Source organism: Urocitellus parryii, chromosome X, assembly GCF_045843805.1.
Source record: "Urocitellus parryii isolate mUroPar1 chromosome X, mUroPar1.hap1, whole genome shotgun sequence".
NCBI classification, from domain to species: Eukaryota; Metazoa; Chordata; class Mammalia; order Rodentia; family Sciuridae; genus Urocitellus; species Urocitellus parryii.
The window spans coordinates 130,164,986-130,191,665 of record NC_135547.1 but is presented as its reverse complement, the minus strand read 5'-3'; the positions used below and the strand labels follow the sequence as shown (position 1 = coordinate 130,191,665).

The 26,680-nt window shown below is 41.4% G+C and overlaps 1 protein-coding gene across 1 annotated transcript in view; it reads right to left on the bottom strand.

Moving 5' to 3' along the window:
• Nucleotides 1–22,514, bottom strand: part of LOC144250739 (uncharacterized) — a 33,056-nt gene extending 10,542 nt beyond the window's left edge. The window contains exons 1-3 of the mRNA XM_077793689.1: nucleotides 22,439–22,514; nucleotides 21,035–21,095; nucleotides 13,002–13,119 (exon numbers count right to left, since the gene is read on the bottom strand). Of these exons, the coding sequence (XP_077649815.1) occupies nucleotides 13,002–13,119; nucleotides 21,035–21,095; nucleotides 22,439–22,514 (255 nt within the window). The remainder of the gene's footprint in view (nucleotides 1–13,001; nucleotides 13,120–21,034; nucleotides 21,096–22,438) is intronic.
• Nucleotides 22,515–26,680: the final 4,166 nt, after the last annotated feature.

Here is a 26,680-nt window from a genome sequence, read left to right as displayed (position 1 = left end):
GGGGTGGCCCAAGGATAAGGGACATTTTTTTTTCTTTTTGATACCTTGGATTGAACCCAGAGGCAGTTGACCACTGAACCACATCCCCAGTATTTGAAGTCTCACCAAGTTGCAAAGGGTCTCGCTAAATTGTTAAAGCTGTCCTCAAACTTTCAATCCTTCTGTCTCAGCCTCTGGAGAAGCAAGGAATACTGCTGTGCACCAGTGCACCTTGCCATAAATTAGGATGTTTACTAAATGGAAATGTAAGTAGGCTCTTTTTTCCACTTCTTTTTTCACTCTTTCATCAAATTTCATCATATTTAGTGCTGAATAAATACACTTGGGCCTCAGATGAGTGAGCAGATCATTTCACAGTGATAACCACAGATGGCGGGTGCTGAGGGAGCAAACATATCAGGCTCAAGAGGCAGGGAAGGTCCCCCTGCCAGCTGGGACATCCTCACACCTGGGCATGCTCACTGAAATACTCCATGATCACTCTACGGGGAGACCTAGGCCATGACTCCAGGCTATGAGGCTTTTCAGATTTGCAGAGCACTGCCCGGGGGTGGCTGGTCCTTATGCTCTGGGAGAGTTTTTGCTCTTCAACACTGTGAGAGAATGCAAGGGTTAGGAATCACTGGTGACATGGCCCCTCACCACCAGCATCCACAGGCTGATTGTCCAACTGTCTTCAAGGAATGGGAACAAGGCTTGGGGAAAACAAGATCCCAAGAAGTTAGCTGTCTAGATGAGACTTGTTCCAGGACATTCCTTTGCCCCAAAACCTCAGTTTAACTCCCAAGAGGCTGTACCTCACAACTTAGGCTGTCCTTTAAGAGGAGCTGACCCAGGGCCTAAAGTTCCTTGAACCATGCAGGGCACAGGACAGCTGTGGGCACATGGTGGCAACCCAGGAAAGGATAGTGGCTGAGAACATAGAACTCTCTGAGGTATCAAAAGAAAACCAGCCTTGGGCTGGGGATGTGGCTCAAGTGGTACCGCACTCGCCTGGCGTGCATGCGGCCCGGGTTCGATCCTCAGCACCACATACCAACAAAGATGTTGTGTCCACCAATAACTAAAAAATAAATATTAAAAATATTAAAAAAAAAGAAAACCAGCCTGAGAAATCTGATATGCTGTCTATACCTAAGAAAGATAAAGATAGAAGCACAGGATTTTCCCAGGTGTGAACTGAAGTTCTCTATGAACTTGCTCTATATCAATGAACCTTCAGACCACGTGACTTTGGGAAACTACACCACCATGAAAATAGTAAAACGGGGTCCTGGATGGATGGCAAATATTCTCATCTGATATCTTAAGCCCTTTCATAGCCAATTACCTTAATCTCTATATTAGTCCCAAATTCTCAAAACAAATGCACTTCTCAGAATATATTACCAACCTTACCATATCACCACCATCTTCCAAAGCTAACAATGTACTTAACAGACCTACAGAAGAAACTCCCCCTCCTTTTTTTCTGTAGCCACTCATCTGATGATCCTACCAATGCAATTGGTTAATGTATTCATACATAACTTTCTTTTACAAATGACCTTGTCAGCCAAGCACAGTGGGGCACAACTGTAACCCCAGCAGCTTGACTAGGTCAGGAGAACAGCTAAATTCAAAGCCAGCCTCAGCAACTTAGTGAGGCCCTAAGAAACTTAGTGACATCATGTCTGAAAATAAAATATAAAAAGAGCTGCAGATCTGGCTCAGTGCTTAAGTACCCCTGGGGTCAATCCCTGGTATTTAAAAAAAATGTAATCTCTTCCTGGTTAAAACACATACATCATTCAGGATAAGTTGAATCCACATTCCTGAGTATGGTCATTAGTATTTGGGTCAAAATAAACTATTTTCCTCAGGTATGATGGCCAGTGCCTTTAATTCCACCACCTAGAGAAGCTGAGGCAGGAGGATCACAAGTTCCAGGCGAGGCTGGACAACATGGCCAGATCCACTTTGAAAACAAAATTTAAAAGGGCTGGAGATGAAGAGCCTGAGAATAAATCAGACATTTTATCCTATTTGCATATGTGACTACATGACCAGTGTGAATGGACATTAGGTACAACCAGGAAAAGGAGAAGTTACACTCTATTTACATATAATGTGTCAAAATGCATTTTACTGTCATGTATAAGTAATGGAAACAAAGTAAAATAAATAAATAACTGGAGATTGATTTCATCCTGTGTGATTATACAGAGAACAATTAGAACTTTGCAGGTGCTTTACTCCAGAACAAATTAAGTCAACTAGCTTACTATTAAGTGACAAAAAGAAACATAAGTTCTCTATTTGATTAACTTATTTATTAATGAACACAACAATTTGATAATTTCCTGTGGTTACTGTCAAAGCAAAATGTGGTAAGTGCAAAGATGGCACGTGTCTTAGAAATAACTCAATGACCCAAAAATGTCACCTTGTCCAAATAAGAATCTTACAAAGTTTTATATCTCTCAAAAAATCTTCTTAATAAACAGCAGGCTCTACATTTCTAAGTCTCATAGTAAAAATAAATGTCCAATGATTGTCAAACTGTTCTTAACAGCAGCCAGTTCACTACCATAATGTACAGTCAGGAGACACATGCCAATGCTCCGCTCAAGGACATTTTGATCAATGTTGGGCCACATATGCAATGGTTGTCTGTGGTGAAAGAGATTCATGGTGCCTGTAGCAAAGGTGGTGCAAACAAACATAAAGCAAAAGCTCTTCCAGAGTGTGGTAAAGTAACAAGTTTGTAGCCCAGAATCCTAAACTATCCTACACAATCAGGATGTAAAAAAGGCCACCATTCACATCTGTAAGCATGTTATTTTTTTTTAACTTTTTTTTTTTAGAGAGGAGAGAGAGAGAGAGAGAGAGAGAGAGAGAGAGAGAGAGAGAGAGAGAATTTTTTAATATTTATTTTTTAGTTCTCGGCATATACAACATCTTTGTTGGTATGTGGTGCTGAGGCTCGAACCCGGGCCGCACGCATGCCAGGCAAGCACGCTACCGCTTGAGCCACATCCCCAGCCCTGTAAGCATGTTATGATGTCTGCACAGTGATGGAACTGGCAAAAAGAAAATGTCCCTGCAAGTGACACAGAACCATACTCAAGGACTGAAAACATACAGAACTGCCCAAAACAAGGAAGAATCCACAATTACACTCAGAGACATCAGCCCAACTCTGTCAGGACAATGATGCAGGCAGGAGGGCTTCATGGGCCTTGAAGCAAATGGGAAGCACACTGAGGTCTCAGGGTCACAGCAACACTCCACAGGACATAACCCACACCCCTACAAGTACAGCACCAGTGAAATCCCATGTGTGCTCAAAGAACATGAGAGCTAGAGCAGAAATCAGATCAGAAGCAGCTGAAAAGCCTCCAGGGAAGGGGACGTTAAACACAAGACTCTAAACAGACACAGGACAAAGAGGGGACTCAAGAGAAAAGGTGACCATTTTGAAGGAAAAAATGTAAAAGTCCATCACAGGAAATTCTTAGAGAACACCAGAGGTGGTCCTGTATTGCTTTCTAAGTCATCCAATGCACATTTCAGAAAAGAAGAGCTAAAAGCAATCATTGAAACTGTCACTTCAGAAAAACAGAGAAAGAAGGGCAAGGTAAACCTAAATTAACCACAGGAAGGTAACAGAAGGTGTTGATGAAACCACAACCTGGAAATCCGCAGACTACAATATCAAGTTCTTCATGAACATCAGCATCACTGATACACTGGCATAAGGCTAAGAATACAGAAGACAGGGACTGGGGTTATGGCTCAGTGGAAGAGTGCTTGTCTACTGCTTGGGAGAAAGTGGGTTCAAACCTCACTGACAGGGGCCTGGGGATGTGGCTCAAGCGGTAGCACGCTCGCCTGGCATGCGTGCGGCCCGGGTTCGATCCTCAGCACCACATACCAATAAAGATGTTGTGTCCGCCGAGAATTAAAAAATAAATAAATATAAAAATTAAAAAAAAAAAACACCTCACTGACACATAAAAAGAAAAAAGTATAAAATAAACAATAACATTAAAGAAAAAAGCAAAGAGGACTGAAAACCTAGTAACACATTTAAAAGTATCATCATCAACAATGCATTGGGACTTCAAGATTATCATAAACATGCTTGGTACAAATTCGACAACTTGCAAAAACTGGACCATTTATTTGAGAGAGACAATTTCCTATAACTTACACACAAGGGGAAATACACAAAACAGATGAGCCCATGGCTACTGAAAAAAACAGACTCAATAACTAATTACTACCCAAAAGCAAGACAAGGCTCAAACATCTCAAACAGGCTTCCATGAGACACTGAAGAACTGCCACCAATTTTCTACTTTTTGTCCAGAACATAGAAGCTGAGTTAACACCTCCTAATTCTTTCTGAGGCATAAGTTACCATATTATCCAAATTAAATAGATAAAGAAAAGTATTTTTTTTAGAGAGAGAGAGAGAGAGAATGTACAATCATAAATGTAAAAAACTGTACACTCCAGGTGTCTATGCAAATGATGGGGAAATTATGGACACAGGAACCCTCACTGCAGTGACTACAGCAGCCATATCCAGAAGTGCCCAAAGCTAGATGCAAGGAAGATGCACCTTGCAATACTGAATGGACAAGCTGCAGTTTACCCACACCAAAGAACATCACCCAGAAAATGAGCTCTGCAGCCTGGAATGATACAGCACCCTTAAAGGCAGACTGGTAAGAGAGAGAAGCCAGGTTGAAATGGCAAAGTGCAGTAAGATTCCAAGTTAAAAACATTCTGGAAAAGACAACATTATAGATGCACTAGCAGAACTGATGGGTACCAGGGACTCAGGGAGCAGAGAGGGAGGGAGCAATGAGGAGGAGTGATGAACAGAGCAGTGAAACTCTTCTGTATGACATTATCTTGTAAACTACGTAACACACACAATCACATCACACAGAGGAGGAACACTAAGGTAAAGAATGAACTTTGGCTTATCATAACATGATGCTTCATCCATTCTCCTTATCAAATGTTCAACAATGGTTTAGTAACCAACAAACACCCTACACCAATGCAATACGTTGAAAACAGTGGAGACTATCAGCTGGAGAGAAGGGGTATTCGATTCTATGAGTAATGCCACATTTAATTGTCACCTTGATTGGATTAAAAGATGCCAATGATTAATAACCTTATGGGTGTGTCTAAATGATTGGCATGTGGAACAGTGAACCAAACTGGAGATCCTCCTTAAGCTAGGCAGCACCATCTAATAGGACGGTGACTTGGGTGAACAAAAGTTGGAAGAAGAAGGAAGCAGCAGCAGAGCAAGCTCCTTTCTTCTCCAATTTGTTCTTGATGGCTGCTGCAGTGGCCTGAGGATATCAGACTCTGCCTCCTTCAGTCTCCCAAAGTGGACTCTGCCAGTGATTCTCCAGGGAGTTTCCAGAACCTGTGGTCTGGACCAGAGCAGCACCATTGATCCCTCTTGTTCTGCAGCTTCAGCCTCTTGGACTCTGCAGCCAGCACTCCTAAAACTCTCCAGCTGCAGATGGCCACTGTGGACATCCAGCTTTGGGTCAAGTAGGCCAATCTAAAAGTCCCCTTTCATAATCATACTTCCTCTTGATGCTGTTCCTCTAGAGAACACTGACTAATATACTATGTAAGTCAAAAATTGCTCTGAAAAAAAATAAAGTTTATATCATAAAGAAGTGAATAAACTACCAAGCCATGAAGTTTTACAAACATATACATGAGAAACAATTTTATATGCTAAATACCATTTTCATAAAAATGCAAAAATAAAGCAAAGAGGAAGAGTCAGAGTAACAAATTTCAAAACTATGGACAAAAGCAAGGAAACTGATTTTCAATACTATTACCATCTTGAAAGAAATTGGATGATAAGTCTTCAAAAGTCATTGTGTGGTCACATACACAAAGTGTTAAGTTTTGCTGTGCTTAGCAAAACAAAGGGGTACTGTGAGAAACTATGAACTCTTTGAACTGTGTCCTTGTTGCCATCTTAAGAAGATAAAAGAATGTTCTGCCAAGTTTAAAATATATATATTTTTGTGTTTGCCAGGAAATAACTAACTACAAGTAGTATAATAAGAAGTATAGAGCACTGTGACCAGTAACAAAGTTATTCTGAGAATGTTTATCCATGCTAGAAAAGATTAAGCTGCCAAGAGGATGTGTTTCTTTTTTGCTATATAAAAGATGAAGGGAAAAAAATAAAGAGGTGCTCATTCCTACTGTGTGTGTGTGTATGTGTGTGTGTGTGTGTGTGTGTGTGTGTGTGTGTCTTTCAGCATCTCTGCTGTTACCACCTGATCAGGAACTACAGATTGTCAGCAGGGTCTGACAAGTCACTCCAACTGCTGGTGTGGTGGTGTGCACCTGTAACTTCAGCCAATAGGGAGGTCAAGGCAGGGAAATGGAAAGTTGGAGGCCAGTCTAAGCAACTTAGCAAGACACTCAGAAATTTAGTGAGACTGGTCTTCATTAAAAATTAAAAGAGGGTACTGGGATTGGAGCTGAGTGGCAGAGCACTTGCTAGCATGGGTGAGGAAAGGGGTATGATCCTCAGCACCACAGAAAAATTAAAAAAAAAAAAAGGTATTCTGTCCATCTATATCTATACAAAATATAAAAAAATAATAAATACAAGGCTGAGGATGTGCTCAGTGGAAGTGACTGTAGGTTTATTACCCAGTAAAACACCTGCCCACCACCAGAACGCTGCTCACAAATTGAAATTCATTTCTGGAGGATAACTAAGCATGAGCAAGTCCATGGCATCAATCCCCAGCACTCAATAAGTAAGCAAATAAATAAAAAACAGGGCTGGGGATGTGGCTCAAGTGGTAGCGCGCTCGCCTGGCATGCGTGCGGCCCGGATTCGATCCTCAGCACCACATACCAACAAAGATGTTGTGTCCGCCGAGAACTAAAAAATAAATATTAAAAATAAATAAATAAAATTTTTGAAATAAATAAATAAATAAATAAATAAATAAAAAACAGTCTACAATACTAATTCTCTTGGGCTGGAGAGTAGCTCGGTAGTAGAAAACTTGCCAAGCATGTGTGTGGCCCTCAGATCAATCTCCAGCAGGCCACACACACATACACACACACACACACACCTAAAATACATGTAATGAGAGATAAAAATGATTATAATACAAAAGGTACACAATTAGAGGCATAAAATACAACAAAATCAATGGAAAGACAACACACTTTCTCACAAGGGAGATTGAATGTTTCCATAACCTACACTCTCTAAAAAATCACTGAGTGGTAGGAGACCTTCAATGATACACAAAAGTATAAGAGGTTATGATGGGCAAGGGGGAGGGGGAAAAAAGGGAGAGAATTGAACAACAGCAGAGGAGACAGAGAGGGAAGGTGGGAGGGGAGGGGAGGGGGGATAGTAGGGGTTAGGAAATGTAGCAGATTAAAAAAGTCACTAATATGCCATTAGGTAAAAATGTGAGTATGTAACAGATGTGATTCTGCTATCTGTATTTGGGGTAGAAAAGGGAGTTCAAAACCCAATGCAGTCAAATGTATGAAAGATGATTTATCAAGAGCTCTGTAATGTTTGGAACAATCAATAAAAAACAAAAACAAAACACTGAGCATTTCAATAAATTCTGTGAAATGTAGGGCATGGTTTACTGTATTTTGGAGGTAAACATAAGTAAAACTACATCTAAAAATAAAAATAGTATTGTTGGGGGTTGGGGATGTGGCTCAAGTGGTAGTCCGCTTGCCTGGCATGTGTGCGGCCTGGGTTCAATCCTCAGAACCACGTACAAAGATGTTGTGTCCACTGAAAACTGAAATATTAAAAAATATTCTCTCTCTCTTTAAAAAAAAAACAATAGTAGGGTTGGGATTTTGGATCAGCAGTAGAGTGCTTACCTACCACATGAGAGGCCCTAGGTTTGATCTGTTAAGGTCGGGTGAGCGTCAGAGGAAGAGACCACTAAGAGACTGTCTCATGCAACAGCAGAGGGTTTATTGGGGGTCCAGCATGCTGGGGCTCAGAGCTCACTTGAGAGGAGCTGAGAGCCCCAAGAACAACTTAAGCAGAGGTTATATACATTGTTTGAACTGGGGAGTTCATGTGGAGGTCAGGGAATGCGGGAGGGGTTGTTTGTACAGAGCAACCAGATGGTCAGGAGACATTTCTCAACATACATTTAATGGTTTTTCCGGGAATTGTTTTGACACCCACATAAATTTCAGGTTTTAGGAAAACAGAACTTCAACCAACAAAACAAAACCTTTACATTCTTAACCTTTCAGATCCTCAGCACCACATAAAAATAAATAAATAGGCATTTTGTCAGACTACAGCAACAACAAAAAATAGTTTTCAAAAAATTGAAAATAATAGACTGTATCTAAGACCAGCCAAAATGTTGTACAGGACAGAGAGAATAGAGAGGGCATTTATGCTGATCCCAAATTTCATAAGATAAAAGGCCAGCTCCCAAAGGGGTGGCGCTAGGAGGAGGCACTTAGGAGGGAACAGGAATCAGGTGACATACTGGGAGTGCTCTTGAGGGGATCAGCACCCTTATTTAGACAGAGACGTATGGCTCCTTTCCAGAAAACGAGTGTCATTTACTATTTCACTAATATTCAGCGATTAAATGATCATAATTGGGTATTTCAGGTATTGCCAAAATTGTCCTTAAATTTTACAATGACGAGGGAGTGATGGTGCACACCTGTAACCCAGCGGTTCACGAGTCTGAGGCACTAGGCGATGTAGCAAGACTCTGTACCAAAACAAAGAATCTAAAAGGGGCTGGTGGATAAGCAACTCTGGGTTCCATTCTTGATACCAAAAAACCACACAGTTAACATGAACCTGCCAAGTCCAGATAACAACAGTGAAAAAATGTCATCCTTTGTCAAATTCATCACCTTGTGAAGGACAGTTACTAGTTTTCATGAAATCACATTCATAAATTTATCCACCACTATTTTTATAGTATTGGACTCAAATTCTGCAGCAATAATGCAAAACAGAGTTTCTCTGTATCTTACGTGGCATTTTGGAATCTAGGGTTGGATTTCAATTTGAAATCACTGAAAAGACAAGACTGAATCTTACAAACTTTCTATACATACTCAGGGGTAGCAAAAGGTAAATTAGGTAATTAGGGGTTTTCTTTTTCTTTTCTTTCTTTCTTTTTTGATAGCCCCAAGATGAAAACCAGGGACATTTTACTACAGATCCACATCCCCAGTCATTTTTATACTTTATTTTGAGACACAGTCTCACCAGATTGCATAAGGCCTGGATAAGTTCCTAAAGCTGTCCTCAAATTTGCAACACTCCTGTCTGAACCTCTGGAGAAGAAACGATCAAAGGTGTGCACCACTGTACCTGGCTGTATGTTGGGATTATTAACAATGGAAACGCAACCAAACTTTTAAAAATCCACTTCTTTCTTGCCTCTTTAATATTAGTCCATCCCATGTGGCTCTGAATAAATAAACCGGGGCCTCAGATAAGTGAGCACATCATTTCAAAGTGATACACAGAAAGCTTTGGTGCTGAGGGAGCACACATGTGTCAGGCTCAAGGGGCAGGGAAGGTTCCTGATAGCTGGGACTTGCTCCCTCCTGGTCTTGCTCCCTGAAAGCCTCTAGGATCACCCTCCAAGAGACCTGGACCATGACTCCACTCTAAGAGGCTTTTCAGGTTTGCACAGCTCTGCACTGGGGTGGGTGGTCCTTATGCTCTGGGAGAGGTTTCGCTCCTTCACACTGTGAGACTGAAAGGGCAGGAATCACTGGTGACCTGGCCCCTCAGCACCAGCATCCACAGGCTAACTGTCCACCTGTCTCAAAGGAATGGGGAAAGAGCTTGGGGAAAACAAGTTCCCAAGGAAGTAGCTGTCTAGATGAGGCCTGTTCCAGGAGATTCCTCAGCCCAGAGCCCCCAGCAGCTTCCCTGAGAGGCTGCACCCCACACCTCAGGCTGTCCTCTAGGAGGAGCTGATCTAGGGCCTGAAGTTCTGTTCACCCTGCAGGGACCAGGGCAGCTGTGGGCACCTTGTGGCAGCTCCAGGAGAGGACAGTGGCTGAGGACATGGGACCCTGTGAGGCGTCCAAAGGGAACCTCTGCCCAAGAAATCTGACATGGTGTCTACACCTAAGGAAGATAAAAGGAGAAGCTGTGAACTCAAGTTCTTTATACAGTTGCATCTACATCAAAGAACCTTCAGAGTACTTGACTTTGGCCAACCAGACCACCATGATGGTGCAAAGGCAGGGTTCTGTATGGAGAACAAAAATTATCTTGGGCTATCTTAAGTCCTTTCATAGCCAATTATCTTAATTTCTGTATCAGAACACAATTCTCAAAACTTCTCAGAATATACCACTAACCTTACCAGATGCCTAGTCTCCAAATTCTACCAAAGCTCGGAATGCAATAACAGACATACAGAAAAAATTTTCTTTATTTTTTTTCTGTACCCCATTAATCTGATGTTCCTACCAATGCAATTCGTTAATGTAGTGATACACAAGTTTCTTTTATAAAAGTTCATGTAGGCCAGACACAGTGGCACACAACTGTAATCCCAGCAGCTTGAGAGGCTAAGGTAGGAGGATTGCTAAATTCAAAGGCAGCCTCAGCAACTTAGTGAGACCATAAGGAACTTGGTGAGATCACATCTGAAAATACAATGTAAAAAGGGCTGGGGATATGGGCTGGGGATGTGGCTCAAGCGGTAGCCCACCCACCTGGCATGAGTGCGGCCCAGGTTCGATCCTCAGCACCACATACAAACAAAGATGTTTTGTCTGCTGAGAACTAAAAAAAAAAAAAAAAAAAAAAGCGCTGGGGATGTGGGTCAATGTTTAAGTGTTCCTGCGTTCAATCTCTGGTATACTACAAAAGGAAAGAAAGAGAGAGGAGAGAGAGGAGAGAGAGGGAGAGAGAGGGAGAGAGAGAGAGAGAGAGAGAGAGAGAGAGAGAGAGAGAGAGAAAGAAAGAAAAGAAAAGCAAAGAGAAGAGAAGAGAAAAGAAAAGAAGGAAAGAAAAGAGGGACACATACATCATTCAGAGTAACTTGAATCCATGTTCCTTAGTATGGTCATTAATATTTGGGTTAAAATGAAGTATGTTTTGTAGTTGGGGTTGTCAATGCCTTTAATCCCAACAGCTTGGGAAGCTGAGGCAGAAGGATCACAACTTTCAGGCCAGGCTGGGCAACGTAGCCAGATCCTTTCTGAAAATCATATTGAAAAGAGCTGGGGATGAAGGACAGTAAATGAATCAGACATTATTGTAGTGGCATCCCCTTCCTTCACAGAAAATTTTAACTGGGTTTCTCCAGAAATCTTCACCATGGCTAATTTTAGGACTGTCAACAAGAGAGTGTCCATAAAAAAGTTCAGTGTAGATAAACTTCCTATTTTCGTGTTGCCCTATTTTACCGGGTGGCTAGTATGGGAGAAATTAGCACTTCAAGTGCTGGACTCGAAATCCCCTTACTAGTTTTTTACACACTTGTATCCAGTATAGTAGTTTGTAGAAATGTGCAAACAAGGCATCTGGCCTTGAGCTGGGATTCACAGAGAAGTCACCAACTGGGCACCATGGAAACAGCTGGTGGGGGAGGAAAGAAAGGGGAGAAGAAGCTCTCCCCTTCTCAGGTGCAGTCCTTGAAGGGTTAACGTGGCTAGAACAGTGAAAGAAAAAGCTGCTTTTATGTATGTGATGTGACAACTTGACTATGGTGACTCCATTTTGTGAACTCAGCCATGACACTCAAAAAGGTCATGACTGGGGCAGTTTGCATTCTTTTGTTCATGAAAATCCCCTAAGAACACAGAATGATCTATGTGCCAACCAGAGACTAACTGACCACAACTTTCCAGCTTGCTGGCATTGCCTGAACCTCCAAACGTCCCTTTTGTGGTTTTTGTGCTTAAATATGGAGCCAAGTTAAGGTAGGGGCCTCACTCTGACAACCTCATTCTTTCGAGAGCAGAGTGTCTGCCACTGGCCAGCAATAAAGGCTTAACTGGAATGAGACTGTGTGGTCTGAGAGTTATTTGTGGGTCTCAGTATTACAATGTGAACTTCTGAGTCCCTCCCCTTACATGCTGGGTATAAGATTCTGAAACCACCTGAACTCGGGGTTCAGGGGATGAATTGATTGATTACAGCAAAAGCAGTGCCCTCTGAGACTGGCTGCAGCCAGATAAAACTGTTTCCAGCTATCTTCAGTGCCTTGCCTCCTCTGTCCCTACATCATTATTTCCCTGTGTGCTTACGGGACTACACGACTGGGGTGACTCTACATCATGGACTATCAGAAAAGGGAGCAGTTATCCTCTATTGGTGCAGCCCAGAATTCCATATCCCTGGGATCTATAAACAACTTCTTAATTCCCTTTAAAGCAGTTATTTTGACCAAACACAAGGAAATGTTAAGTGATTATTCTTTCCCCTCAAGTATAACATTCACAAATAGAAAACAAATGCTTTCAAAAGTGTTGTTCTTGCCAAGGACAGTGGCACAGGCCTGTCATTCCAGATACGTGGGAGGCTGAAGCAGGAGGATCACAAGTTATGGCTGAGGGAGGGAGGGAGCAAAGGAGGGAAGGAGAGAGGGAGGAAAAAAGGGAGGGAGGGAGGGAGGAAGACTTTTTCCAATATTTCACTAGATGAAAAGTGACAATTAGCGGACGGTGTCCATTTGGACCAAGTGGGAAGAACCAACGTCTGGCCGAGCTGTGAGGTGGAGGGAAGGTGGGTTTAGAAGGCAGAAGGCGCCTGCAATTTGGGGGACCTACAGCAGCCTCCGGAGGAGCTCCCCTGGGAGAAGGAAGGTGCATTTGTGGCCCTGCTTCCTCCACGTTGGGAAGAGTGAGTGTGGGCCACCAGTAGGGAGCAAAGGGGACACCAGGGCCCTGAACCGCGCTTCCAAACCCCCAGGGAACCAGGGGACAGGGGCCAGGGCCACCTGCCAGCGTGGAATCCGCCGCCCTCCGCAGCTCACCCCCGCGCCGGGCCCCAACGCCGCACCTTCAGCCCTGGTCGCAAACTCACCATTTTTGGCTTCCGTGGTGACCCGGCGTCCTCTGGAGGAACTTCCCGGCCCCCAAAATCCCCGGGGACACAGGCAGTGGCAGAGTCAATGGGTCACTGGAACAGAAACTCGGCCAGAGAAGGAGTAGCCCGGTGGGTGAGGAAGAAGGCCCGCAATGTTGCGGAAGCCCGCCCTTCCCCTTCCTCTGCGCACTGATTGGACAGTTGCTCCAGCTTCCCGGATGGATGGCCTCCAGGCCCGCCTCTGCATCGTGACTGACAGCTAACATCATCCAATCACTGCCTGAAATTGGGTAGAGTGACGGATTCTTGGCCCCAGCCCTTTTCAGGAGCAGCTTCCGGGCTGTGCTGGGACCTAATCCAGGTGGGAAGCCTTGGCTTTGCCTGTGGTACAGAGGTGACACCTGGCGCTGCTTTTGGAGCTTGGCAAGGCCCTGGGTTTAACCTCAACACAAAAACAAAGCACAGCTTCTCGGGGAGGCTGAGGCTGGAGGAGCCCAAGGTCAGAGAGATCCTCTCTTAAAATAAAAGGGAAAGGGTGGGATGTAGCTCAGAGGTCCAGGTCAAGCCCCATTGGGTTTATTCCCCAGGACCTTTAAAAAGAAAGAACGATATTGCATCTATACATATATTTTTCCACTCAGCTGATGCGACCTGAAGCGACTTAGAAAGACCCAGTCTCCAAATTTTTGAAACACTATTTAAAGATATCATATATATGACTCATATATAATATCTAAAAATCAAAACAATTTGAAAACTATTTTAGTCATTCTCATCACCTTCCGGCCTCTGTGGCTTTGAGGAGGCAGCCTGAGCTATGAAAGGAAGCAATTGGGGTTGGCTCTGATGCTCAGGGTTCCATCCCCAGCACAGAGGGTGGGGGAGGAAGGAAGGCAATCCTCTAGGGCAGCAATGTGCGGTGGAAATAAAATGGGTGCCTTGTGCTTAGTGAGCATGTTCTACTTTGACTGTTAGGAAGTGTTGTGCAGAGACCTGACTCTGGGGATCCCACAGGTCTGGTCAGGTGTTTGCCTCAACATCAAACAGAAAAGGTCATGATGCAAAGCAGAAAAGGAACTTTGACCAGTGCAGCTACAGCAGGAAGCCAAGGAAACCCTGTCCTTACCCTGTATTCAGATGCTGACAAGGACTTTGAGGTTTTAGAGAAAGAGTAATCATAGGCATGTATGTATAGGGCAAATTTTATCTAGGATTTAGTATTATCTGTAGGATTTAAGCTTCAGGTATCTGTGTTCTTATAACATGTCTGTGAGCGCACTCTCACTTCCCCCCTTGACACATGTCACTCTATTGCACAGACTGACCTCACTTTGTCAGGAACAAGTCCCCCTCCGTGTATTCTTTCCATGTCAAGGTTTTCAAGAAAAGCCATAAGCCCTAGGAAGCAACATACCGTGAGAAGCTGACCCAGCGCTCTCAGCTTCCTGGGTTTCAGCTGATAGTCAAACCAGAAAGAAACAAAAACCCTGCTCAGCTTGGCCCATTAACCCTGCATATAAAACAAAAAATTGCCAAGTGGGGCCAATACTGCCTGTCATGTCTACCCCCCTCCTGGAAATTAAGTACAATTTTATTCTCTGCTCTTAAGTTGGGCTTTGTGAAGTCTTTCACATCCTGCTCACTTGCCCAAGTTCATTCTACCTAATAATATTGCCCATGGCCAAGGGGGGCTATTGTGTAAGAAGTCATATTCCCACGGGTGTGGAAAAGTGGGCACATAGCTGCCCAGGGCTGAGAATTGAATTCCAGGTGCTTTTATTGTCCCCATGGTAGAGACTGAATTGAGGGCAGGAGCACTTTGCCTCTGAGCATCCCTTTTATTGTGGTTCAAAGAAGGTGGGTGTGAGCATAACTGTAATGGGCCTGAGAGAATGCATGAGACCATGTGGCAATGTGTTCTTCACTTATCAGTTTCATTTGAGCGCCCCAATGACATCATCTATAAATCAGAGACCTCCATATGGAATTCCTCCACCAACTCTCTGAAAACACAGGCACTTTTAGCACCTTCAGAAACTCCTGCACAACAGAAGCTTCCACAAACTCTTTATGATAAGGACATTATGGCCACTTGTGATGACTACCAATTACTGAGGGTTCCTAGAGCAGGAAGCTGCCCCTTATGGACCTTGCTATATTATTATTTTTTAAAACCATAGACTTGCTTTTTATTGAATTGGTAAATTTTACAGAGTTCCTAAACTAGTAAACCATGCCTGAGAATCCAAAGAAGAAAACAGTATAATGGACAAGCCCATCCATCCATAAAACAGTTTATTAAATCTTGGTTCCTAATGTATTTTTCTTGGAGGTACTGGGAATTGAACTCGGGGGACACAACCACTGAGACACCTCCCAGCCTTCTTTTTAATTTATTATTTGAGTTAGTGTTTTAGAGACAGCGTTGCACTGAGTTCTTTACTCTTTGTAATCCAGGTAAGTCACCTTACAAATCACAACACTTGGGCTAAGGTTGTGGTTCAGTAGTTGACAACATGCCTAGCATATGTGAGGCACTGGGTTTGATTCTTAGGACAACATATAATTAAATAAGTAAATGTCCACTGACAAGTAAGAAATAATTTTCTTAAAAAGTGAATAAATGGGCTAGGGCCATGGCCTCAAATTGTAGTGTGCTCACCTGGCATGCGTGGGGCACTGGATTTGATCCTCAGCACAACATAAAAATAAATTAAAGATGTTGTGTCCACCGAAAACTAAAAAATAAGTAATAAAAATCCTCTCTCTAAAAAATATGAAAAGAAAGCAAAATCCTCCTGCCTAAGAATCTTGAGCAACTGGAATTTCAGGTGTATACCACAGAGCCAGGGGATTCACAAGAATTTTGAGGATTTCACAGTCTTTCATAAAATTTTAACAAGAGTGGAATTTAAGTCTGCTGCAAATCTTTAAAACTTCTAGTACACTGTACCATTAAATAAACCTCTCCATATTCATCTCAGTTTGTTTCACATAAGCATCACACTACAAAAGTTTGTGACAAAGTGCATATATGAAAGGAAAATATGTGATTAAAGGTCCAAGAGGTGACTTGTTATTGGGTTTTGGCCTCCAAATCATGTATTCAGTATGACACAGAATATTTTAATTGTCATTTAATCATTATATATTCTCACTACTTACTCTCCTAAAAACCCAAACCCATCATAAGGTGGCCATCCACATGTCAGTCCACATGCCAACACTATTAACCAAAAGGGGTAGGCAGATCCTGTCAGAAGATTCTGTAGCCCTCTTAGGAGTCTGATTCCTGCACTCATGTACTCACCAAGACTGAATTCCTACAAAGAATGCTGGCACCCTAGGACAGTTGCATTCACTCCAGTTCCTCACACTGCCCAGGAGCAAGCCTGCAACTTCTGCTTTGGCAAATGAATTCCTTACAAAGATGTCCAGATTGCATCAAGTACTCATACACCAGTATGCAATATTTCTACTAAATCAAAGATGTAAAACTAGGAAATTGCCACACTGTCTCAGTAGGTGGAAAGACAGTTTACAGTAATCCTGAATGGCTTAAGCTGTATTTATTAAAAACAGAAGTGCCACAGCACACTCTTTTGGCTTTCCTTTCCAAATGAACACTGACACTCAGCAAAAGGCCAGCAACAGATATAGCAGTGACAATCATCCCATCGTTGGCATGTTGGTTACCTTAAAAATTTGAACACAAGTATGTAAGGAACTCTTAGCAATGATCACACAAGATCCATGATTCCTGAATAGGTTGTGGGTGAGGTTTTGCTCAGGATGCTTTGAGTCCATAGGACAGGTCATTGAATTCTTTAGCCTGAGCAGAAACAGCCCTCTCCACATCATGTATTGCACAACATCACCTGGTTGGAAGCTGTAGCTTCATCAGTGATGTAGGGCACATGAGGCTAGACACCCAAGGAATGTTCCAGGAGCAGACTATTAGATGCAGAGTTCTAAGGGGTATCACCTAAAAATTTAGATCACTGCTTGGAATTTCCTTGATCTGCATTTACACCCAGTGTGACAGGGATGGAGGTTCATACTTTTTGTAGGGGTATACATAAAGGTGTCTTTTGTTTTGTTTTGTTAACAGAAAGTGTTTGTGTATAAATTGTAAGATTGTTCAGAGGTCTTCTAAGCTTTAACACAAAAACAGAAGTCTGTGTTATAACCCACATTGAGATTTTTGCAAATTTTTTTCCTGATATTCTGTTGAAAGATTATGGTGAAGGTCTCTCGAGAAGCTTATTTAAGATTCTTTGGTGGAGAAGGGAGGGCGACTATATTAGGACATCAGACTGTGGTGCTTCTTACCAAGCCTTTGGTCATGTGGTATGTATTAAGAAAATCAGCACACAATTTTCCCAGGGCTAGTGAGCTACTCTAAACACAGAGAGAAATCAAGCCTGGGTTTTTCTGGAATATTCCACCTAAGTATTATTGATGGGGAGAAAAGTTAAGTTGGATGAATTTTTTTTAAAAAAATTCACTGGTATAAAAGACCTTTAAGAAGGAAGAGACCATCTAAAATTGTAAAGGAGACACCTGCAGAGCTGCATCTGCTGATGTGGTCATCAGTGGGGCCCACAGGCACAGCAATAGCAAACTCACCACCAGAGCTACAGGAGTGCTCAGTGCTAGAATGCCTGCCAGCATGCACAAGGCAGGATTGGGACCCCAGACCTGGGACAAAAAGAGAAAGCAACTCAAGCATAGGGCAAAACATATTTTGAGAAAGTGCCTCTCCAAGTAATATACACAAATGACATTATGTTATAATGCTCTTTAATGTGCCTACATACAGCACAATGTATGACACTTAGAAAAAGTACAAGTGACAAGAGTGTGGTCCCAGAGTCATCAACAGCTCAATAAGGGATCAGGGAAAAGAAAGAGGCCAGCTGCAGGGAAAACAGACACATCCCTATGGTCCCAGCTCCCAGCCTCACCCAATTAAAAAGACTGTGGAGAAATTCAGTAGTAGAGCACTCCTGGGTGGAATCTGAACAAAGAAAGAGAGGAAAGAAGTTCAGAAGAAACATTTCACCAATCTGTACCAAAGGCTGGAGTGGAGAGGCCTAAACTAAAATACACAATATGTAATGAAATATGAGACACAAAAGACTTAAAATACAGGAAAATGGAATCTAACAATAAGAGAGATTTAACCCATAAAACATGTTGCTTTCAAATCCTCATGTTGATGCAATGTTCCTCTCCAATGCAGGGTGCACTTTTGTTACCTCTGAAGAGATAAAAAAGAAATGAAGGCACACACATTTTCACACACCTACAGTGGTTTTCTCAAAAGAAATAAATAAAATGAAATAAAATAAAAATTTCCTCAAGTCTGAACAAGTTCAAATGGATCTGAAACAAGCAAAGGTCCTACCACATTTCTATATACAGGGCTTTTCACTAGTGTGATTTCTTAAATGCTGTTCAAAGGGACCTGGAAAGTTGAAGGTCTTACTACAATTTTTAAAGAGACAAAAAACATCTTCCCAGATGTGAGTTCTTTACGTCTTTGAAGAAATCTCTGAAAGCTGAATACTAGCTCACATGGCTTCTAGTCACCATTTCCTACACTGTGAGTCCTTTCATACAACTGAACAAAACTAGAATAGATGAACCCTTTATATTTCTTACTTGCATAGGATTTATTCTTTTTATTCCAAAAGAATCTTCCCAGTCCTTAGTAAAGTACTGTGAAAACTAGATTCCCCACATTTCTCACACTCACAGGGCTTCTCTCTGTGTTTTCATATATGAGAAGAAAAACAAGGCAGGATGGGAAGCTGACAGGATGTTGCTTTTCTCTGGTATGTATTCTCGTATGTATTCCAAGGCTAATCTCTGGTATGTATTCTTCCATGTTTATGAAGCTGATGGGATGGAGCAAAGGTGTTGCCACACTGCTTACATTCAGAGGGTATATTTTTCAATGTGAATGAAATGGCTTTGAAGGCAATAGGGAAAAATGGAATGATTTGTGATAATTTAAACATTTAAAGAGTTACTCAGTTGGAAGTGGTGGTGTATGCCTTTAATTCCTGAGACTTGAGAGGCTGATTCTGAAGGATCAATGTTGGAGGCTAGCCTCAGCACCTTAGGAAGACCCTAAGAAATGCAGCAAGTCCCTGTCTCAAAATAAAGAGTAACTGGAATGTAGCTAAGTGGTAGAGCACAACCAGAATAAATCCCCAGTGTCTCTGTCTCTGTCTATCTGTCTGTCTCTCTCTCTCTCTCTTTCTCTCTCACACACACACACACACACACACACACACACACACACACAAATTTTAAGCAGTGTGACTCCTTCCTTGTCTTTGAGGATGACATGAAACATTGATTTATCAGGTTTTACATTCAAAAAATTTTTCTCCAGTAACTTCCTACATGTATATGAGTGAAACAGTAATAACAGAAACGTTTACCAATTGTTTTCATGCATATGATTTCTCTGCAGTATCTGTTCTTTCACTTGTGTGAAGCAGACAGGATGTGGCAAAAGCTTTTCCACATTGTTGTTATTCATAGCGCTTTTCTCTGGTATGTATTCTTCCATGTCTGTGAAGCGTAGGGAATGCAGCAAAGGCTTTGCCACACTGCTTACATTCATAGGGCTTCTCTCCAGTGTGCATTCTTCCATGAATCTGAAGGTAACTGGATGTAGTAAAGGCTTTGCCACACTGTTTACATTCAAAAGTCTTCTCTCCAATATGTGTTCTTTCATGTCTGTGAAGGCTACTGGATGTAGCAAAGGCTTTGCCACACTGCTTACATTCATAGGGCTTCTCTCCAGTATGCATTCTCTGATGGATTCTAAGTAAACTGGGATAAGCAAAGTCTTTCCCACATACCTTACATTTGAAACCTTCATTCCCCATATATGTGATCCTGTGCCTTTGAAGACTTGTGAATGAAATACAGGTCTGACCACCTCGTTTACATTCATACACTTTCTCTCCAGCAAGAGTTCTTTCATGTCTTCTTAATACAGAGGAGAAACAAAAGGCTTTCTCACATACCTCACATTGAAAACATTTATGTTCACTGTGTGTTCTCGTGTGTCTTGGAACACCTGTAGGAGAAGATGAGGCTTCACCACATTGCTGATATTCATAGGGTTGCAACCCAGTATGAGTATCATCATGCCTTTGAATGTCACTGGAATGACTGATGACTTTCCCAGGTACTGTACATTCATAAGGTCCATCTCCAGTTCGTATTAACATTTGTGTGTGAACATTTTTGAAAGAAACCAGAGATTTCTTATATTGTTTAAATTCACATGGCTTCTCTTCACATTCCTCATGCTTGTAGTATTTGTGTCCACAGTGAGATGTGATCTGCCTATGAAGGATGAAGGTCATATGAAGTCTTTTGCACACATAATGAAGTCACATGGATTTACTCTATTAAAATTTTATTTTGTTCAATTAAGAATTGGAATTGATTTGAAGGTTTACCCCACACTATTTTGTGCCTTTGAAGTTTACCATATGACTTCTTTAAGGAAGAAGAAGTGACCAGCACATAATCAATGCTTGGATCATTCACAATTTTCTATTTATTGATAGATCTTTACATTACTACCAACATCAGCTAAAGGCTAGGTTTTCTGACTTGTTTAACTTGCCTAAAAATAAGGAGATTGAAAGCAAACAATCTTTTACAATACAGCTACTCTATGGCTATTGTCCAAATAGTGATAGTCACATATGCAATTTCATAGTACTTTTAGCATGTCATACACTTTGAAAAGACTGAATATCTGTTACAGCTACGTATATATTTCTGGTAAAGAAACATTATAAGAATAAATACTTCTCAAATTATGCATACTTCTTTCGTTGGTTTCCTTTAAATATTACATGACAGTTCTCAGATTCCCTCACGAATTCCTCTTGTGAGTACAGTTACCTTACATTGCTCCCAGAGTTTTCAATCTGAACTTCAGTGGTCTTGTCTTCCCACTTGTCTCCTAAAATGAAAGAACAGAACAAGCTTTATGAATATTTAGGAGCTAGAAATGCTTTGCCAAATGATACGTGCCATTTATGCTACAATAATTCACCAACTGATTCCCTTTTCACCTTCTACATAAATGACCAAAATAAACATGAGTTCTCTATTTGATTAATTTTAAAAACATCATTATTACCTATAGAAGCCAGGTTTCTGAGGACTTCCAACATCACATTTCTGTAAAGGTTCTTCTGGGAAGGATCCAGCAAAGCCCACTCCTCCTGGGTGAAGTTCACAGTCACATCCTCAAAGGTCAGTGAGATCTAAAATATCCCACAAATGTATAGTGGAGGCCAGGAGAGATTGACAGCATGAGAAATCTATACTCAACATGCATGATGTTCACATAATTCCCTGGCCTCTCGATTAATTGCACGATTTGGTCCATCAAATCTTTATTGCACTCAACTTCTTCCAACTACTCCAACACTAGAAATTGGCTACTTGGAAGGCAAACATCATACTGATTCATACCCTTCCTTTGGTGAGTTCACAGGAAGTGAGACGGGCTCCCAGATCACACCTAACTTCTTTATTGGTTGCACCTCTATTTCATGTCCTAGAAACATCCTATGTGGTACAGAGCTAATATAAGCACGTCTGATAGTACTTATGTTTAGAAAAGAAAGGTGATGAGCAGGAAATTGCAGGAATCATGAAACTAACCATTTGAGAGAGATTCTGATGGCTCCCTGTACCTACAAGATTAATATAAATAACATGGAATTAACTGATGTCTTGTTTCCTCTGCAAGTCTATTGTTCCATACTTAAAGAAATGCCTAGAACCAGCCACCACCCACACTCTCTGGGCATGGGTTCCCTATGGAGATTCCCTCATAGACAACATTTAGATAACTTTTCACGCAAGTTGTCAAAATGTGTTAACTGGAGATTGAGCTCATCCTGTGAGAACAACTAGAAGTTTGCAAGTGCTTTACTCCAGAACAAATTTAGTCAACTAACTTACTATTAAATGACCAAAAAAAACATGAGTTCTCCATTTGATTAATTTAGTTCATTTATTAATAAACACAACAAATTTATAATTTCCTGTGGTTACGGTCAAACCAGAATGGGGCAAGTAAAAGATGGCACATGTCTTAAAAACAACTCAATGACCCAAAAATGTCACCTTGTCCAAACAACAGCCTTACAATAACTCTCAAAACAATCTTCCTAATAAACAGCAGGCACTACTTTTCTAAGTCTCCTGGGAACAATGAATGTCTAAAGACTGTCAAACTCTTCTTAACAGCAGCCGGTTCACTACGACAATGTACAATCATGAGACACATACCAATGTTCTGCTCAAAGACATTTTGATCAATGTTGGGCCACATGTGCAATGGTTGTCTGTTGTGAAAGAGATTCATCGTGCCTGCAGCAATGGTGGTGCCAACAAACCTAAGACAGAAGCTCTTCCAGAGTGTGCTAAAGCAACAAGTTTGTAGCCCAGATTCCTGAACTATCCCACACAGTCTGGGTGTGGAACAGGCCACCACTCACATCTGTAAGCATGCTATGATGTCTGCACAGTGATGAAACAGGCAAAAAGAAAATGTCCCTGCCACTGAAACAGAACCACACTCAGGGACTGAAAACATACAGAACCGCCCAAAACAAGGAAGAATCCACAATTACACTCAGAGACATCAGCCCAACTCTGTCAGGACAATGATGCAGGCAGGAGGGTTTCATGGGCCTTCAAACCTTGGAAGCACACTGAGGTCTCAGGGTCACAGCAACACTCCACAGGACATATATCACACCCTACAGGTGCACCACCAGTGAATTCCCATGTATGCTCAAAGAACATGAGAGCTAGAGCAGAAATCAGATCAGAAGCAGCTGAAAAGCCTCCAGAGAAGGGGACGTGAAACACAAGGCTCTAAACAGACACAGGACAAAGAGGTGACTCAAGAGAAAAGGTGACCATTTTGAAGGAAAAAAAGTAACAGTCCATTATAGGAAATTTACAGGGAACACTAGAGGTGGTGGTGTATTTGTATCTCAGTCATCGAACCCACATTTCTAAAAAGAAGAGCTAGAAGCAATTATTGAAACTGCGGCTTCATAAATCCAGAGAAAGAAGAGCAAGAGAAACCTAAATTAACCACAGGAAGGTAACAGAGAAGGTGTTGATGAAACTGCAACCAGGAAATCCGCAATCTACAAAATCAAGTTCTTCATGAACATCAGCATCAATGATAAACTGACATAAGGCTAAGAATACAGAGGACAGGGACTGGGGTTGTGGCTCAGTGGAAGAGTGCTTACCTAGTGCTTGGGAGAAAGTGGGTTCAATCTTCACTGACACATGAAAAGAAAGAAATAAAAGTGTACAACATACAATAATTTTAAAGAAAAAAGCAAAGAGGACTGAAAACCTGCTATCAGATTTAAAAGTGTCATCGTCAACAATGCATTGGGACTTCAAGATTATCATGAACGTGCTTGACACAAATTAGACAACTTGCAGAAACTGGACCATTTCTTTGAGAGAGACAATCTCCTACAACTTACAGACAAGGGATTAGCCCATGGCTGGTAAAAAAAAAAAAAAAAAAAAAAAACACGCTCAATAACTAATTACTTCCCAAAAATGCAAGGCGAGGCTCTGACATCTCAAACAGGTGTTCATGATACACTTAAGAACTGCCACCAATTTTCTACTTTTTTCCAGAATATAGAAGCTGAGTTAACACCTCCTAACTCTTTCTGAGCCATAAGTTACCATATAATCCAAATTAAATAGATAAAGAAAAGTATTAAATAGATAACTATAAATGATGCTCAAAGCATAAATGCAAAATTTTATCATAAATGCAAAAAACTATATAATTAAGTCATCACACTCCAGATCTATAAAAATTATGTGAAAATTATGGGCACAGGAACCCTCACTGCAGTGACTACAGCAGCCATATCCAGAAGTGCCCAAAGCTAGACACAAGGAAGATGCACCTTTCAGTACTGAATAGACAAGCTGCATTTTAAGTACACCAAGGAACATCACCAGAAAATGAGCTCTGCTGCCTGGAAAGATACAGCACTCTTAAAGGCAGACTGATAAATGAGAGAAGCAAGTTTGAAATGGCTTAGTGCGGTAAGATTCCAAGTCAAGAACATTCCTTAAGAGACAACATTATAGATGCACTAGCAGAACTGATGGGTACCAGGGACTCAGGGAGCAGAGAGGGAGGGAGCAATGAGGAGGAGTGATGAACGGGTGGAACAAAGGATTCCCAGAGCAGTGAAACTCTTCTGTATGACATTATCTTGTATACTACGTGACACACACAATCACATCACACAGAGGAGGAACCGTAAGGTAAAGGATGAACTTTGGCTTATCATAACATGTTACTTCATCAATACTCTTTATCAAATGTTCAACACGGGTTTAGTAACTAACAAACACCGTACACTAATGTGATATGTTGAAAAGAGTGGAGAGTATCAGCTCGAGGGAAGGGGTATTCAATACTATGAGTAATGTCACATTTAATTGTCACCTTGATTGGATTAAAAGATGCCAATGATTAAAAACCTTATGGGTGTGTCTATAAATGATTGGCATGTGGAACAGTGTGTCTACAAATGATTGGCATATGGAATAGTGAACCAAACTGGAGAACCTCCTTAAGCTAGACAGCACCATCCAATAGAATGGTGTCTTGGGTGGAACAAAAGTTGGAAGAAGAAGGAAGCTGCACCAGAGCCAGCTCCTTTCTTCTCAATGGGTTCTTGATGGCTGCTGCAATGGCCTAAGGATATCAGGCTCTGTCTTCCTAACTCTCCCAAAGTGGACTCTGCCAGTGATTCTCCAGGGAGTTTCCAGAAACTTTGGTCTGGACTCGGGCAGCAGCATTGATCCCTCTTGTTCTGAGGCTTCAACCTCCTCGACTCTGCAGCTACTACTTCTAAAACTCTCCAGCTGCAGACCGCCACTGTGGACACACAGCTTCTGGTCAAGTAGGCCAATCTAATAATTCACCTTTTTATAATCATACATCATGTTGATGCTGTTCCTCTAGAGAACACTGACTAATAAACTATGTAAGCCTAAAATTGCTCATAAAAACAAAGTTTATCTAATAAAGAAGTGAATAAGGGCTGGGGATGTGGCTCAAGTGGGAGCGTGCGCCTGGCATGCATGCGGCCTGGGTTCAATACTCAGCACCACATACAAACAAAGATGTTTTGTCCGCCAAAAACTAAGAAAAATAAATAAATATTAAAACTCTCTCTCTCTCTCTCTTTAAAAAAAAAGAAGTGAATAAACGACCAAGCCATGAAGTTTTACAAATATATACATAAGAAACAATAGTACATGCCAAGTACCATTATCATAATAATGCAAAAATAAAGCAAAGAGGAAGAGTCATAGTTACAAATTTCAAAAGTATGGACAAAATCAAGGAAACTGATTTTCAATATTCTTTCCATCTGGAAAGAAATTCGAGGATCAGTCTTCAAAATCATTGTGTGCCCATGTACTCAAAGTGTTACCTTTTGCTGTGCTTAGCAAAACAAAAGGGTTCTGTGAGAAACAATGAACTGTTTGAACTGTGTCCTTGTTGCCATCTTAAGAAGATAAAAGAATGTTCTGCCAAGTTTAAAGTCTATATTGAGATATATATATATATATATATATATATATATATATATATATATATATATATATGCTTTCCAGGAAATAACTAACTACAAGTCAGATAATAAGAAGTATGGAGCACTGTGACCATGAACAATGTTATTCTGAGAATATTTATCCAAGCTGGAAAAGATTAAGCTGCCAGGAGGATGCGTTTCTTTTTTGCTATATAAAAGATGAAGGGAAAAAAATAAAGAGGTGCTCATTCCTACTGTGTGTGTGTGTGTGTGTGTGTGTGTGTGTGTCTTTCTTTCAGCATCTCTGCTGTTACCACCTGATAAGGAACTACAGATGGTCAGCGGGTTCTGACAAGTCACTCCAACTGCTGGTGTGGTGGTATGCACCTGTAACTTCAGCCAATAGGGAGGTCAAGGCAGGGAAATGGCAAGTTGGAGGTCAGTCTCAGCAACTTAGCAAGACACTCAGAAATTTAGTGAGACTGGTCTTCATCAGATTTAAAAGTGGGGGCTGGGAATGTAACTGAGTGGCAGAGCACTTGTTAGCATGTGTGAGGCACTGGGTATGATCCTCAGCACCACAGAAAAATAAACAAAATAAAGGTATAGTGTCCATCTATAACTGTACAAAATATATGTATATGAAAAAATAAATAACAATAAGGAAGGGCTGAGGATGTGTTCAGTGGTCAAGTGCCTGTAGGTATATTCCCCAGTAAAACACCTGCCCACCTCCAGAACACTGCTCACAAATTGAAATTCATTTCTGGAGGATAACTAAGCAAGAGGAAGTACATGGAGTCAATTCCCAGCACCCAATAAGTAAGCAAATAAGTAAACAACAGTCTACAATATGAATCTTCTTGGAATGTAGAGTAGCTCGGTAGTAGAAAACTTGCCAAGCATGTATGTGGCCCTCATATCA